Source organism: Carassius auratus, chromosome 2, assembly GCF_003368295.1.
Source record: "Carassius auratus strain Wakin chromosome 2, ASM336829v1, whole genome shotgun sequence".
In the NCBI taxonomy this organism is placed as follows: Eukaryota; Metazoa; Chordata; class Actinopteri; order Cypriniformes; family Cyprinidae; genus Carassius; species Carassius auratus.
The window spans coordinates 10,761,018-10,774,904 of record NC_039244.1 but is presented as its reverse complement, the minus strand read 5'-3'; the positions used below and the strand labels follow the sequence as shown (position 1 = coordinate 10,774,904).

The window sequence follows — 13,887 nt, the reverse complement described above, 5'->3', positions numbered from 1 at the left end:
TAGGGCCCTACTGATGCAAATACTACTGATGTCTCAAGGAAATCGTTTTTTTTTTTTTCTACCCCTTAATATTTAACCATTGACTATAGGCATTCAACATTACAGTATAATTGAGAGTATACATTTAACATTTATTTGACTTTAAAAAATAACTACTTTTAATTTAAGTGAACTTAAAACTATTTTCACATAAACCCTATAATGAATGTCCTATTTAGCTACCTTTGCCCTTCAGCAAGTAAGAAATTTACAGAAATTAAAGTAATTAAACATTAAAATAAAAAAAAAACTTTAAGCTTTTCTGTTCTTTGAACAAGACATAAGGCAGCTTTGATCACCTTTTTGGTAACTTCATGACTTAACTGATGACATAACTACAAGATTGCATGCTTGTGGTTTAATTTGCACTACAATTATATAGAGCTCGTGCCACTGCATTTTTGTGTGGGATTGAAGAACCTGTGTTACGAGCACATAATGGCTGACAGGACAGGAAAATACATTTTTTTTAATGACATAATGGCCAGACAACCTCTCATCGGACTAGGGATGCAACGATACCATTTTTTCATAACCGATCCGATATCTAAAAATTCTAAGTATTTGCCCATACCGATCCAATCCGATACCAGCACATTTTTTTTTTTTTATTCAATATAGAATTTCTATACTTCTGTGTTGACCTGATCATCATACTTTTGTGTTAATCACAATCTACTGCATATAAAAAACTTAATTTTAATGAAAAATGAAAAAATATATAATCATAAATGATTACAAAAATATAATTTTAAACTAGGTTGGTAGATAATTCAGCAGCAAAATATACTCTAGATTTTTCTAGATTCTAGAAAAATCACGGGTTCACAATAATTTTATCAAATTTATTGAAATATTTATAAACAAAAGTGAATAAGTCTAAAATATGGTAAAATGTTACACATTGCTCTTTGTATCGTTCTAAAATACATTATTGAAAAAAACAAGTATATACATTTATATAGAAATCTAAAAGACGTTTCTTTTAAATCTATAGCACAGCAATAAAGGCAGCAACATATCACAGATAGGACAGAACAAGAAAGCCTATTAATAATCTTTGATTTCGCTGAAAATATTATAATACTGAAGGCGCCAATACAGAGCACTTATAAGCATCCTGTGAGCAGAATGTTGAGCTTGAAACAACACGGAGTCACAGTGTGCAGGCTGCACAGCCCTCCAAGTCCACATAGAAGGCTGCTCTGCTCGCATTTCTCTTCATTTCTCTCTTCACAACAGTTAAGTCAGTGTACTGTTTGAGTAAATGAATTACTAAGTGATATTGGTTTATATCCACTCAGAGGGAGTGTTGGCCACCTTAAAAAAGTAAATAAATTGTGGATTAATACTTACTGGAGACGCGAACCGTTTCAAGCGATTCAGTCCTATTTGGTGAACTGGTTCAATCAGTGCACTTAGAAGAACCGGTTAAATCAAAAGATTCATTCGTGAGCCAGACATCACTAGTACAAAAGGTAAAAGAGATATTGATACGTAGTCTATTAAGTCTAAGGACAGTTATAAACCTCAGTTACTGTGCGCTCTTGAAGAGAGTTTCATCGTTCTGACTGTATATTGAATATTTATTTAAAAAAAATATTAGTTATTGTCGATGCCGGCATATGGTGACACCCAAACTACCAGCAATCTTTAAATTATATTTTTTCTTTTTCTACAGAATAAAGAAAGTAATACAGATTTGACAGAATTGAGCCCAGCATCACTGATGATGTTGGAGTTGGATTAATAAAAGTAAAGGCAGCAGTAGTTTGACCATTTCTTGGTTTGCTCTTAGTCTTGTGTAGCCAGACCTTCAGACTGAATGCCTGGAACTCATGGCAGCTTTCATTGGCCAAGGCCCGCCCTTGAGTTCGTTCACAGTTCGTTTTGTTCATCGTCACGTTTCGAGGCGTAGCAATGTCGCCACAATAACAGATGGGTGTGTAAATCTCTTGGACTTATTTGAAAGATTCTATGCAACGAACTTGAAATATTTGACATACTTTTGAAAATTCAGCGTTAAGTTGAACTTGATAAGCCCTCGTTGCCACAGTTGTAAACATGGCGACTTTCTTCTTTTGTGAGGGGGTTTGTCTATGTTTCCAGGCAGAACGTTAAAAACGCAACCGCCCTCTTCTTGTAGAATTCAACCAATATGATGATGACTTTGACACTCCTGAAGTGTCCACTTTTGTGTCCCATATGCATCAGACATTTAACCAACGGTCCGTGGGCATGACGTCAGAGGCTGAGACTGGTTTGCTTTTATATGTGACGGGTCCCTATACTCTGAATTTGAACACTGATTTTCATGCTGTGTATTGTTTAAAGTTAGCTATTCATAACCCTCCCTGTGTTTGTGTGTGTGTGTGTGTGTTTGTATGTGTAATTTCAGGGTCTCTTCCTCGAGAGCAAAGAAGGGTTTGGTTTGATGACGGCATTTTACCCAATGGGGATGCTACAGACTCTTCTAAAGGGCCGGCAGCAAACCCCAACCCCACACAGCCTGTGACAGCATCCCAAAATTCAAACAAATCCTCAGGAGCCAGTGCTTCTGAGGTGAAGATTTGCTTTATCATGTTCAAACTCAATAAACAGTTTCTTATCATCTGTAATATGGAGTTTTTACAGGCATAGGCATATTTCTGTTAGTGATTCTTACCCTGAGACCATGCTATGTCGTGGTATAAGTTTGTGTCTCTTCCAATGCCATAGACTGCCCATGCCACTGGAGCCCCGACCACCAGCCCTGTGGGCAGCGCTCTCAGTCTGATCCCAGAGGAAGGCCTTCCTCCCATCCTCATCTCCACAGGCATCAAAGGAGGTACGGGAGGCCACATCACAGGTGCTTGCCCATCCTCACCATTCAGCTGCCTTCATTCCTGAAAATATGAGTATTGGTGATTGTTTGTGCAAGTGTAAGTGTGTGCATGTATCTGTGTTTCTGCTTACGTCTCCACTGCTCATGCTAAGGGACTTTCATTGGGTTGGTTCCTCATCTGGGTTGTACCATGAAAGGAGACTGAATAGAGTCATGGAGCAGTTTGTTGATGGGTACATTATTGATGTTATGTGTCTTGTCTGCAGACTATGCTGTGGAGGAAAGACCTTCTGAAATTGTGCTGATGCAGCAGCTTGAGGAAGGCGGCTCTGATCCCCTGGTGTTCGTTCTTAATGCCAACCTGCTGGCCATGGTCAAACTGGTCAATTGTGAGTGAGCCACTCCTTGCTAGATGTTCTCTAGGAGTGAATTTGTGAAATATTTGTTGTTCCTGGGCATTTCTTTAACTATGGGCATGTTTGGCCCTTAGGGCTTATGTAGAAAAATAAATTTAAAAAAATTAAAACACAATTTTCATACATGAATACATTAATTATTAACTTACTAGTTAATTTATCATATAAAAATTAATCTTCACTTTTTCTAATTAATTAATTCATTTTCAGTTTTTGCATAATTTAACAAATGTAAAGCATGAAAAATGTTTTGCTCGCACATGATATTCACCTTAATTTTTCTTTACACATTATTTTATTTCTACACATTAGCGGTTGACCGATATTGCTTTTTTGGACAGCCGATGCAAATATCTTGGAAAGCAGGGTGGTCGATAGCCGATATAAAGCCGATTGTGTGCATTGGGAATCATATTTTTCAAATTAAGCCAGAGTAACATTAATTTTACATACAGCACACAAAGACAATTAAATGAATATGGCAGTGGGCAAATGCATAAAACACAGAATCATTTAAAATCACGACTTAATGTTAATTTAAAGCAATCAATTGACACGGACCAACTGTCACACAGAGATCACGCAATCAAGCTGGATAGAAATTTACTCTTCACAAGATCTCACAGCTTGATTTGACTAAGTTTGTGAAATTAAATATTCATTAGTCATTAAAAGATTTGTTTAAATGACATAAATGCATATTTGCTTAATGCTGATGGCAAAGGGTGAGAAAGTATTATAATGTTTGCCTTTCTATTACTTCTATTACTAATAATATAAAAGCAATTGTTATAATACTTTCTGTATACATTAATTCCTTTGTTTAACCATTCTGATTATTAGAACGTCTTCTATCCGTATTAGGAAGAACTGTTAACACCCACCATAAACAAGAGGGAGAATGTGAGCACTGTGTGCTCAGGCGTTGTTGTTCTTAGCACCTTATTAATAAAAAACCAGCGCGCCCTCAAAATAAAACACATTGGCCAAGCAGAAAAACGTATTGGCCAATGCCGATATTTAAAAAATGCAGAATATCGGCCTTGGCGATATATCGTCGACTAATACTTCACACACTCTGTTTAATCTCTAGCAATTTAAGGTTTATTTTACAATAGTATTACAATGAAAAATATTTTATTCAATTTTTCATTCTTTTTGAAAACAAAAATAAAAAGTAACTCTTATGCTGCGTTTCCACTGAAATTACCTGGAACAATTGTACCAGAAACGTTTTTCGCAGGAACTTTTTTCTCCCCAGACCTGTTGCTTTCTGCATTTCTACCACAGTCAAACGTACCATGAAGATTAGGCAAATAGTCTGGTGAAGTAGGTCTGCCTGTGTTTCTCGATACAAAGTATGCCAATTTCGGACATGCATCCTCGGTAGTTCGGACTTTGTGAGTTCGACTCAGGAGTGTGATCTCCCACAGATGGGTCGATGCAAGGCTGGTAATTCTGCAAAAATCAGCGTACTTGATAATATCAGTCAGCTCGCCTTGGCTATTGCAATTTTCCTCACTTTGTATATTTACAATAAGACGAAATATGATATCAAACACCACTGCCTCCTTTCGTTTTCATTTAAACATATTAATAGCCGCAGAAATGTAGTTCAGGCAAATGTTTAGGCTTATATAGCCTATTTCACAATGAAACAAAATATTATATCAAACAGTATATAAACCGCATATTTAAGTTTTAAACAACTACATTCTGCCCTGAAATACTTTAAAAACTACATTTCATGACACAATAACAGTTTATTAGTTATTTAGTTGAACTTAAGTGGTAGCTGTATGTTTTGGCTATTGTCATTGTTTTGTGGAATTGCAGAAAATTGGAAACATCAGGCTTTCCTTCAATATGCCAAGGAAAGTCACATGAGTCATAACCATCTTTTGTGTCATCTTTGTGTGAAGATGTAAATAGGAAGTGCTGGTATATGACGACAAAGGGAATGCATGCCGTGGGCCAGGCAGAGGTTGTAGTGCTTCTACAGTGCCTCCCTGACGAGAAAACCATTCCCAAGGACATCTTCGGCCACTTCGTCCAGCTGTACCGGGAGGCTCTCACAGGTAAACTGATACTCCTCCACCAGGAGGCCCGTTCTGGTAAACTGATCCAGACCAAATTAGAGCAAGGCCTACATAGATAAAATTAGACCATTCTGCCAGGAGGCTCGTAAAGGTCAAATGAGGCTGCTGGCCCTGGTGGCATTGAGGATCCACTTCAGCAGAAATTGTTTTCGAGACACAATCGTCCTCTTGTCACCCAGTTCTGCTTCTGGTCAACATTCCCTGTGAGCCTAATGTAGGATGTGTGCCAATTCAGATGTGTTCAGTAAAAGAATGCTATTTGTCTGGCCAAGTTCAGTGGTACATGATGTACATAGTGGCTAATTTATTTTTCATTAAAAACTTTTTTGTTCTGTTGGAGCATTATGAGCTGTTTTTTTTGTTATTATGAGCATTTTAGTTCTACTATCTAATGATTTGTGAACAGTCAGCATCCTAAATTAAACTGAACTAAACATAAAGCAGCGGTCGCATTTAACGGTGTTTGGAGAATTTCCGTGGTTCAGAAGAATCCACTTAAATGGGAATTTGGAAATTTAAAAACTAAGATTTTCATTGGATTCAAGTTGGTCGCATGAATTTGCCGCGTAGATCTACACTAGACAATAGACCTTTTTTGCCCTCAAGAAATTTCATAGAAGGCAGAACTAAATTAGCAAAATAATCTAGCAAAATTTTGCAAAGCTCACAACTTCATTATTATTGTTGCGGTTATATTCCATCAGAGCTTAGCCTTTTAAATAGTTGCAAATAATTATTATTTTTCGATCTAATTGGAAATAACTTGAGCATGAAAGCACAGTGGTGGAGTTTGATCTATTCCCACATTTTCTTCTGTTCAGGAAATGTGTTAAGTCACCTGGGCCACTCCTTCTTCAATCAGAGCTTCCTGGGCAGCAAGGAGCATGGCGGCTTCCTTTATATCAGCCCCACCTTCCAGACCCTGCAGGAGCTACCATTGCCAAACCCCCCATACCTCTTTGGCATCCTGGTGCAGAAGTGGGAGACCCCCTGGGCCAAGGTCTTTCCCATCAGACTCATGCTCCGACTGGGGGCGGAATACCGATGTGAGATTTTGGTGTTGATGTTGACATTTGAGGCCTGTGTAATGTTTTAGCTGTGTCAAACGAGGACATATTTTGATTGTTCCTGTAGTTTTATCATATATTTGACCTCTTTACATAGTGAGGTGTGAGTTTACTTGATATAGCGAATGCAAGGCCCCTTTTTGATGCCTGTAGTAGAGCTGTTTTTCTATGCCCCTGAGGCAAGTCCTCCTGTGGAGATAGAATGTATTAACATTGTATTTCCTCCTGAGCTTCTCAACTCATGACATGCAAGACTGCTCACTTACACTAAGGAAACACCATGTACGGTTCTAGTCTCATGTTCATCTTGGTGCATGAAGACTGATTAGACACATAGGCCCCCCATTTTGATTTGAATAGCATGACTTGTTTTGATGGCTTAGTTGTTCTTATGCACTTGTGTTGTAGTCTACCCCTGCCCACTATTTAGCGTCCGCTTCAGAAAACCCCTCTTTGGAGAGACTGGTCATACCATTATGAACTTACTGGCAGTGAGTATCCTTATTTCACTTATTCTTCTGCATTTGGCTGCATTTGCATTTGCCTTACGTCAATATTAACCCATGTCTTTGGACTTTTCTCACGTCTACAGGATTTCCGTAATTACCAGTACACATTGCCGGTGGTGAAGGGGCTGGTGGTGGACATGGAAGTGAGGAAGACTTGCATCAAGATACCGAGCAACCGCTACAATGAGGTTCATGAAGACTAGCACATACTAGAGACGCTATTTGAATTTCTGTTGCATTTGTGGCTACATGTTTAAAAAAAGAATGCGCACAAAGTGTTTTTGAGATTTCTGTGGAACAGCGAACATAGCAGATTGATGCCAAATGTCCCATGGAACAAGTGAAGCATTGACAACAGCTTGTCTCAATGTCCTTTTCTTGAGTCGTTGAAGAGTTTCGGTATTTAGCTTGTGTTTGAAAAGCGTTTGACAGAGCAGAACTTGCAGTGGCAAACCTTTGACATAGCAGGGATTATTTAAAGCCTTACTCAGTCATTAGACTTATTAGGACTTATAAACTCTTAAGAACATAATCAAGTATTAAGATTATGCATAACTTTGGAAAGTCATGACAAGCTTTTCTTTCTTTTTTTTCTCCTTTCTCAGCTCATGAAGGCAATGAATAAGTCCAACGAGCATGTGCTGGCAATGGGAGCATGCTTCAACGAGCGGGCGGATTCCCATCTTGTCTGTGTTCAGAACGACGATGGGAACTACCAGACGCAGGCCATCAGTATTCATCACCAGCCTCGCAAAGGTGCACCATGGTTACTTGCATTTGCAAATGAAACCTTGAAGCCGCACCCAAAGATTTCACACATGGTTGTTTCAACATTGTTAATAAGAGAGGTTTTTTGGGCACTGAATCAGCATATTAGAATGATTTCTGAAGGATCATGTGAAGACTGGAGTAATGGCTGCTTAAAATCCAGCCTTGCCATCACACGAATAAATTACAGTTTTTAAATATATTAAAATCGATGACGGTTATTTTTAATTGTAATAATATTTCACAATCATATTGTTCTTATTGTCTTTGTGATCGAATAAATGGTGAGCATTAGAGACATCTTTTAGAAACATAAAAAAAAATCACCAACCCCAAACTTTTGAATGGTAATGTATGAAAAGTTGTCAGTAAATTAAATTAATCACGATGATTAACTCAATAGGGATAGTTCACCCATACATTAAAAATTATATTGTCGTTTTTTTTTTACCTCATGTCATTCTAAACCTGGTATGATTTTCTTTCTTCTGTGAAACCAGACCGTTTCCATTCCAACTGACTTCCATTGTACTTTTTATCCATACAATGGAAGTCAGTAGGAACTGAAACTTATGGAAGCCGGTTTCCGTCACTAAAGAAAAAATAAAACAAGGTAATTGCAACTTTTTTTCTAACAATTCAGACTTTTCTCAAAATAGCGAGCTATAAAGTAAAAATTGCGAATTCTAAAGTTAAAAGTACAAGTTAAAAGTCAGTTTGCATATCGCAATTCTGACTTTTTTTTTCTCGGAATTGAGTTAATATCCCGCAATTCTGATTTTACAACTCGGAATTCTGATTTGCAATTGTGAAAAAAAGAAAGTCAGAATTGCGAGATATAAACTCACAATCACAAAAAAAAAAATATACAAATTGCGACTTTTTGTGAAATGTGACATGACAGTATGTATTTGTCAATTCTGACTTTATAACTCTCAATTTTTACTATATAACTCACAATTACGTGTTATGAAGTCAGATTTGCACGATATGAAATCGCAATTCTGAGTCACATTTACCCCGTTTTATTTTTTATTCAGTGGCAGAAACAGGCTTCCATTGAAACTGTTTTTTAAACTCAGAATATTTTTAAAAATAAATATATAAATAAATATATATTTGGATAGACTATCGCTTTACAAAACTTTGACAAAATTTATCTTGGGACCACAGAATCATTCTATTGCACTCTAAAGATGTTTTTGAAACTTTCTGTAAAATGCTATTCAGGGTACTGAATGTCACTAATCCAAAAGTGAACAAGTAATTTTGAATAAGGAAAGTATGTGTTTGATGTATTATTTTTTCCTTTTATCCCTCTTTTAGTGACTGGGGCCTCCTTCTTTGTGTTCAGCGGGGCTTTAAAGGCTTCATCAGGCTACTTGGCTAAAACCAGTATTGTGGAAGGTACAGCAGAAGACATTTGCATTCCTCTTTCTCTAAATGTAGGACATCTGATCCCTCTGGAACAATGACTAAACTGGACATAATCTCCCTTTTAATGTTTCTGCCCAAAGTCAAAATTCTGGCAGAATTGTACTTTTTGTACCAAGTGATTCTAATTTGTTAAATATTGTGCAGATTTGTGTACTTATATCTGTCATGCTGAATTCTTGTGCCTCAGATGGCGTGATGGTGCAGATTACAGCTGAAATGATGGAGGCCTTACGTCAAGCCCTGAGAGAGATGAAAGATTTCAGTATTGCCTGTGGGAAAGCTGATCAGGAGGAGAACCAGGAGCAAGTCCATATCCAGTGGGTTGAGGATGACCACAACGTCAACAAGGGGTATTTAAGAACTATAAAACAGACTCTTTTGTATTACAAGTTCACTAACACCATTTCCTAAAATATAATTTAAGAGCATTCACATCAAATAATGATGCAGGTTTAATAGAGTGCTGCTAAGATCTTAATCGAACACACATCAGGTATTTAACTTTTAGCACTAAATGCAGGCTGCAAACTCCAAAGATTCATGCAGTTTTAATGATATTTTATACACATACAAATATGTATTTTTTCCATTTACCAAAATGTAATTCTTTACCATACTATTTATTTCTGTATTAGTATCATGACCTACGGATCAGTAATAAAGCAGCATGTTTTTAAATAATTACAAACTCTGAGATAATGGTTTCAGAGTGTGGTCAGAGCTGGTTTTATGAAGCCTAGGAGATTGATGTTTATTATATCATCAGCCGATTTTGTGGATGTCCCTCTAAGAACTGTTTGTTTACAATGGAAATATTCAGTCCCTGGTCCTGAATTTCTTTTTTTTTTTTTGGATTCTGTGGTAAATGCTTCTGACCTCATTCAACATTCAGGTGTCTCGAAGTCCTGATTGGTTGAAAATCTCATGCTGCTGCTTTAACTAATTTCTGGGGTTTTAATTTCAGCTGAATCATTTATAATTTTTTGTTAAATGCTGTTGACTTGAACAAAGATAATACTACTCCTCTCACCTGTGCACTTTTCTTATTTATAGAGTGATCAGCCCGATTGACGGGAAATCCCTGGAGTCTGTCACCAGCGTTAAGATCTTCCATGGCTCGGAATATAAAGCCAATGGGAAAGTCATCCGTTGGACAGAGGTTTTTAGCATTGATTCATTATTCATCTTCATCAAAAGTTCTGAACTCTGTTTTGAAAAAAATGCCTTGGTGCTTTTTTGTGAATAAAATGAAATTCAGTGAGATACAGTAATTGTGTTTTGGACTTCAGTGACTTTTATAATATTAACAAAAACATATCATTTTTTTTGTAGTCTCACAATTCTACTTTTAACGCTGTGTATTAAATGTTGTTGTGTTTTCTCAGGTGTTCTTCCTGCGGAGCGAGGACCAGACCAATGGCCTGAGTGATCCTGCGGACCACAGCCGGCTCGCTGAGAATGTGGCAAGGGCTTTCTTCGCGGCCTTGTGCCCTCACGTCAAACTTCTCAAAGAGGATGGCATGGCCAAACTGGGCCTGCGGGTCACGTTGGACTCCGATCAGGTGACAAGAACAAGCTCCATCTAAATATTGTATTTCCATTTAAACGTCTTTATTTCCAAATTGATATTGAATCTAAAAGAATTGAGATCAAAATTGAATCGCAAGCTTGTGAATCGAACTTTGTCTCCATTCGCATCCCTAATCACAATAATCCACAAGTAATCCACACAACTCCAGTCCATCAATAAACATCTTGTGAAGAGGAAATCTGCATGTTGTATTAAAAACAAATCTCTCATTAAAACCTTTATAACTTCAAACCATTGCTACAGCTAAAATACAAGTCCTTTTTCCATAATATTGCTTTCTCCAGTGGTCTCATCTGATTTAGGAGAGAACTATGCACACATCAAGCACTGTTAAATTTTTTGGGTGAAGTGTCCCTTTAAGATCAGAATCCAGCAGGCTCAAAATTGCAGCGTGTGCTCATAATAAACAATGTTATTTTGCATTGATGTGGATGCTACTGATGTAGTCATCGTTATAGTTATCATTGTTGATTTGAACAGATCTTTACTCTGAAATGTCTTACAGGTGGGCTACCTGGCTGGAAGTAATGGTCAGCCGCTGCTCCCCCAGTACCTGAGCGATCTAGACAGCGCCCTCATCCCAGTTATCCACAGCGGAGCCTGCCAGCTAAGTGAAGGGCCCGTGGTGATGGAGCTCATCTTCTACATCCTGGAAATCATCTCTTAAATTGAGGGAATCCGTCCAGTCTCAGACTCATGTCTCCCAGCAGCTCGAGTCCCTCTTCGCTCTCTCTCTCTCTCATTTGCACTTCAAAGAGCCTGAAAGCTGTGCAGGAACAAGTCCTCCATACCACCTATGCACCATCTCCACGGGGATCTCCTCTGTCAGCCCCGCTGAATGCGGAGCTCTCTTTTGTTTCTCCACACCTCTCAACTCCACTATGGAAACCATAGGCCAAAAGGGGAGAATTCAAAAGAACTGTTGTAGCAACACTAAGCTCCTCAAACACAAGAGGGCGCTTTACACGCTCAGTCCTGAAGGAGACTTCCAGATGGTGATGAGACTGACAGAAGGGAAGGTTTGCACCATGGAGTGGATTCTGGTACACAGTGCCTGGGCCTCAATTAGAAACGAAGAATGAGCTTCAGTCTCGCCTCTAAGCTTTATGAATCACCAGATGCTTTATTTCACGAATAAGGACCTCATTATTATTTTTTTGGTTTAGGCAAAACTGCTCCAAAGCTAATTTGATGTAGCTTCCTCCGAGGCGGGCTGCTTGACATGGCAGCGGAAAGATTGTGGAACAGTATTAGGACCGTTGACGATTGAGTTACTGTTACAAATATCATGAACGGACCTCTGTTATAGACTTACTAAGATGATAAGATCCAACAATAATTTCAAGCGGCCTTCAGAAATTCAACTACAACTTCAATTCCACGTAATGGAAGGTTTTGGGATGACTGAAGCTCTCAGTCTAATAAAGCTTTTATAGTGGATCGGTTTGGACCGGGACAGAGGATGAAATGTTAGTCTCTCTGGGCCACTGCATTTAGCATCCCATCCCTGTCCCATCTCTTCTTTCAACCTTTTTAGTGGCCCTTGTTTCTATAATGTTCTGCCCGTGTTTTTAACATGTTATCATATGAACGATTGTGTAAGGAATAGCAATGCAGTGCAAGGGATTTTAAGCCATCGTTAGGAAATGGAAGGAGGGAGTAAAGAATTACTGGAATTACTAATACTGAAATGTTATTCAAAGATGAACACTATATTGATATACGGTATGAGGAAAGTTTGGGTTTTGGGATGTGGCTCCAAAGCTCTTAATTCAGCTATCAGTTTGGGGTCCTTAATGGCATTCATTTCTCATAGCGTTAAGGTGCAGTTACATTAGGGGAATTTTGCTAGCAAAAAAGTTCATTTTCTGTTGTCAGTAGTGTACGATGTGTAAAACTCAATGAAACCAAGCAACTTTATGTTGGTCAACATGTTCAAATAGGGTTCTGTTGGGAAATATGCTGCATGCAGAATTCACGGTAGTGTGGATTGCAATTTATATGACTGGATTTTGCCTTAGAAAATGTGTTGAACTATAAATGGGACTGCACCTTTTCATATTTGTGTATTTATGTCCTTTTATAGAGATGATGAAATCATGATCAATATGCTTTAGCAGGGCTTCAGACTGCTTCTGAAATAGTTGCAAATGCAAATATTTGGAATATAAGGAGTTCTTGTAATTTAGGATGTCACTCTGGATCACGTTTCAAGAGAAAAGGGCATTTGCCTTAAAAATTCATAAGCTGATACGTTCATCATCAAGACATATTCCAAAGGGCAACCGGATTGTTAATCACTGGTAGAAAGACACTGTGACTACAGAGTGTTTTTAACCAGTCCTCTTTAGCGAACTAGACATTATCAAAATGACTTCAACTAAAGTATCTTGACTATGACAATCACACTGTAGTTAATCTTTTAGTCGGATAACAAAGTAAAGGTGGGATGGTAACGTATTGTCCTGTTTTGCATAATGACTCCGATATGGTTGGTTTTATCAGATGGCCTACGCTTGATGAATGAGGACAGCAGCTGAGATGAAGCCCTTTATTAACAGGTCAACAGTCAAGACGTAAATCAAGTGTTTCTGGCTTTTGGTGAAGAGCGGCGACAGCTTTGGAAGCAGACTGGTCATGGAAAATAAATAGCATTACATGAAAGCTGCATCGTCTTCCCACTAACACAGCCTTTTGTTACTCCCTGTATTCACCTTTGTCATTGCTTTTCTAGATGTGCAGTATTGTATATCTTGACATTTATATATTTTGTTAACCATTGCCTTTTTCTATGTAATTGTATTTTATTTTGGTCAGCCCAAAGCTTAACAGCATGCATGCTGAAACCGACAAGAACATGTAATTCTCTGAAAGTCAGAGGACGACCTGTTTTGAATACTATTGATTTGATCTGTTCAAACCTGACATGGGTGCAAGGGGATCCATTTGCAATGTATAAAAAGCCAAATAGGAAAACAATACAACCTTTCTTTATTGTACACTACAAATGTCAATAAAACCAGTCTTTATCAAACCTGCTGAATATACAAAATGTCATCATTGTACAAGAAACAGATATAATGTCTCCATTATACATTAAAATTAAATGATACATTTCAGTTAACCAAAAAAAAAAA

At 37.8% G+C, this 13,887-nt stretch overlaps 1 protein-coding gene across 3 annotated transcripts in view; it reads left to right on the top strand.

Annotated features, from left to right (window-relative positions):
- The window catches only part of LOC113115356 (zinc finger FYVE domain-containing protein 9-like), a 36,242-nt gene extending 22,355 nt beyond the window's left edge, over nt 1–13,887 (top strand). The window contains exons 7-19 of one of the 3 annotated variants that reach the window (XM_026282896.1): nt 2,438–2,601; nt 2,758–2,866; nt 3,130–3,252; nt 5,202–5,357; nt 6,200–6,424; nt 6,854–6,936; nt 7,038–7,142; nt 7,560–7,710; nt 9,049–9,129; nt 9,347–9,509; nt 10,213–10,318; nt 10,545–10,721; nt 11,256–13,887. In XM_026282896.1, the coding sequence (XP_026138681.1) occupies nt 2,438–2,601; nt 2,758–2,866; nt 3,130–3,252; nt 5,202–5,357; nt 6,200–6,424; nt 6,854–6,936; nt 7,038–7,142; nt 7,560–7,710; nt 9,049–9,129; nt 9,347–9,509; nt 10,213–10,318; nt 10,545–10,721; nt 11,256–11,417 (1,805 nt within the window). In that variant the 3' untranslated portion in view covers nt 11,418–13,887. Of the gene's footprint in view, nt 1–2,437; nt 2,602–2,757; nt 2,888–3,129; nt 3,253–5,201; nt 5,358–6,199; nt 6,425–6,853; nt 6,937–7,037; nt 7,143–7,559; nt 7,711–9,048; nt 9,130–9,346; nt 9,510–10,212; nt 10,319–10,544; nt 10,722–11,255 lie in introns of all 3 variants that reach the window. The other 2 variants (XM_026282892.1, XM_026282882.1) reach the window with 2 other exon arrangements.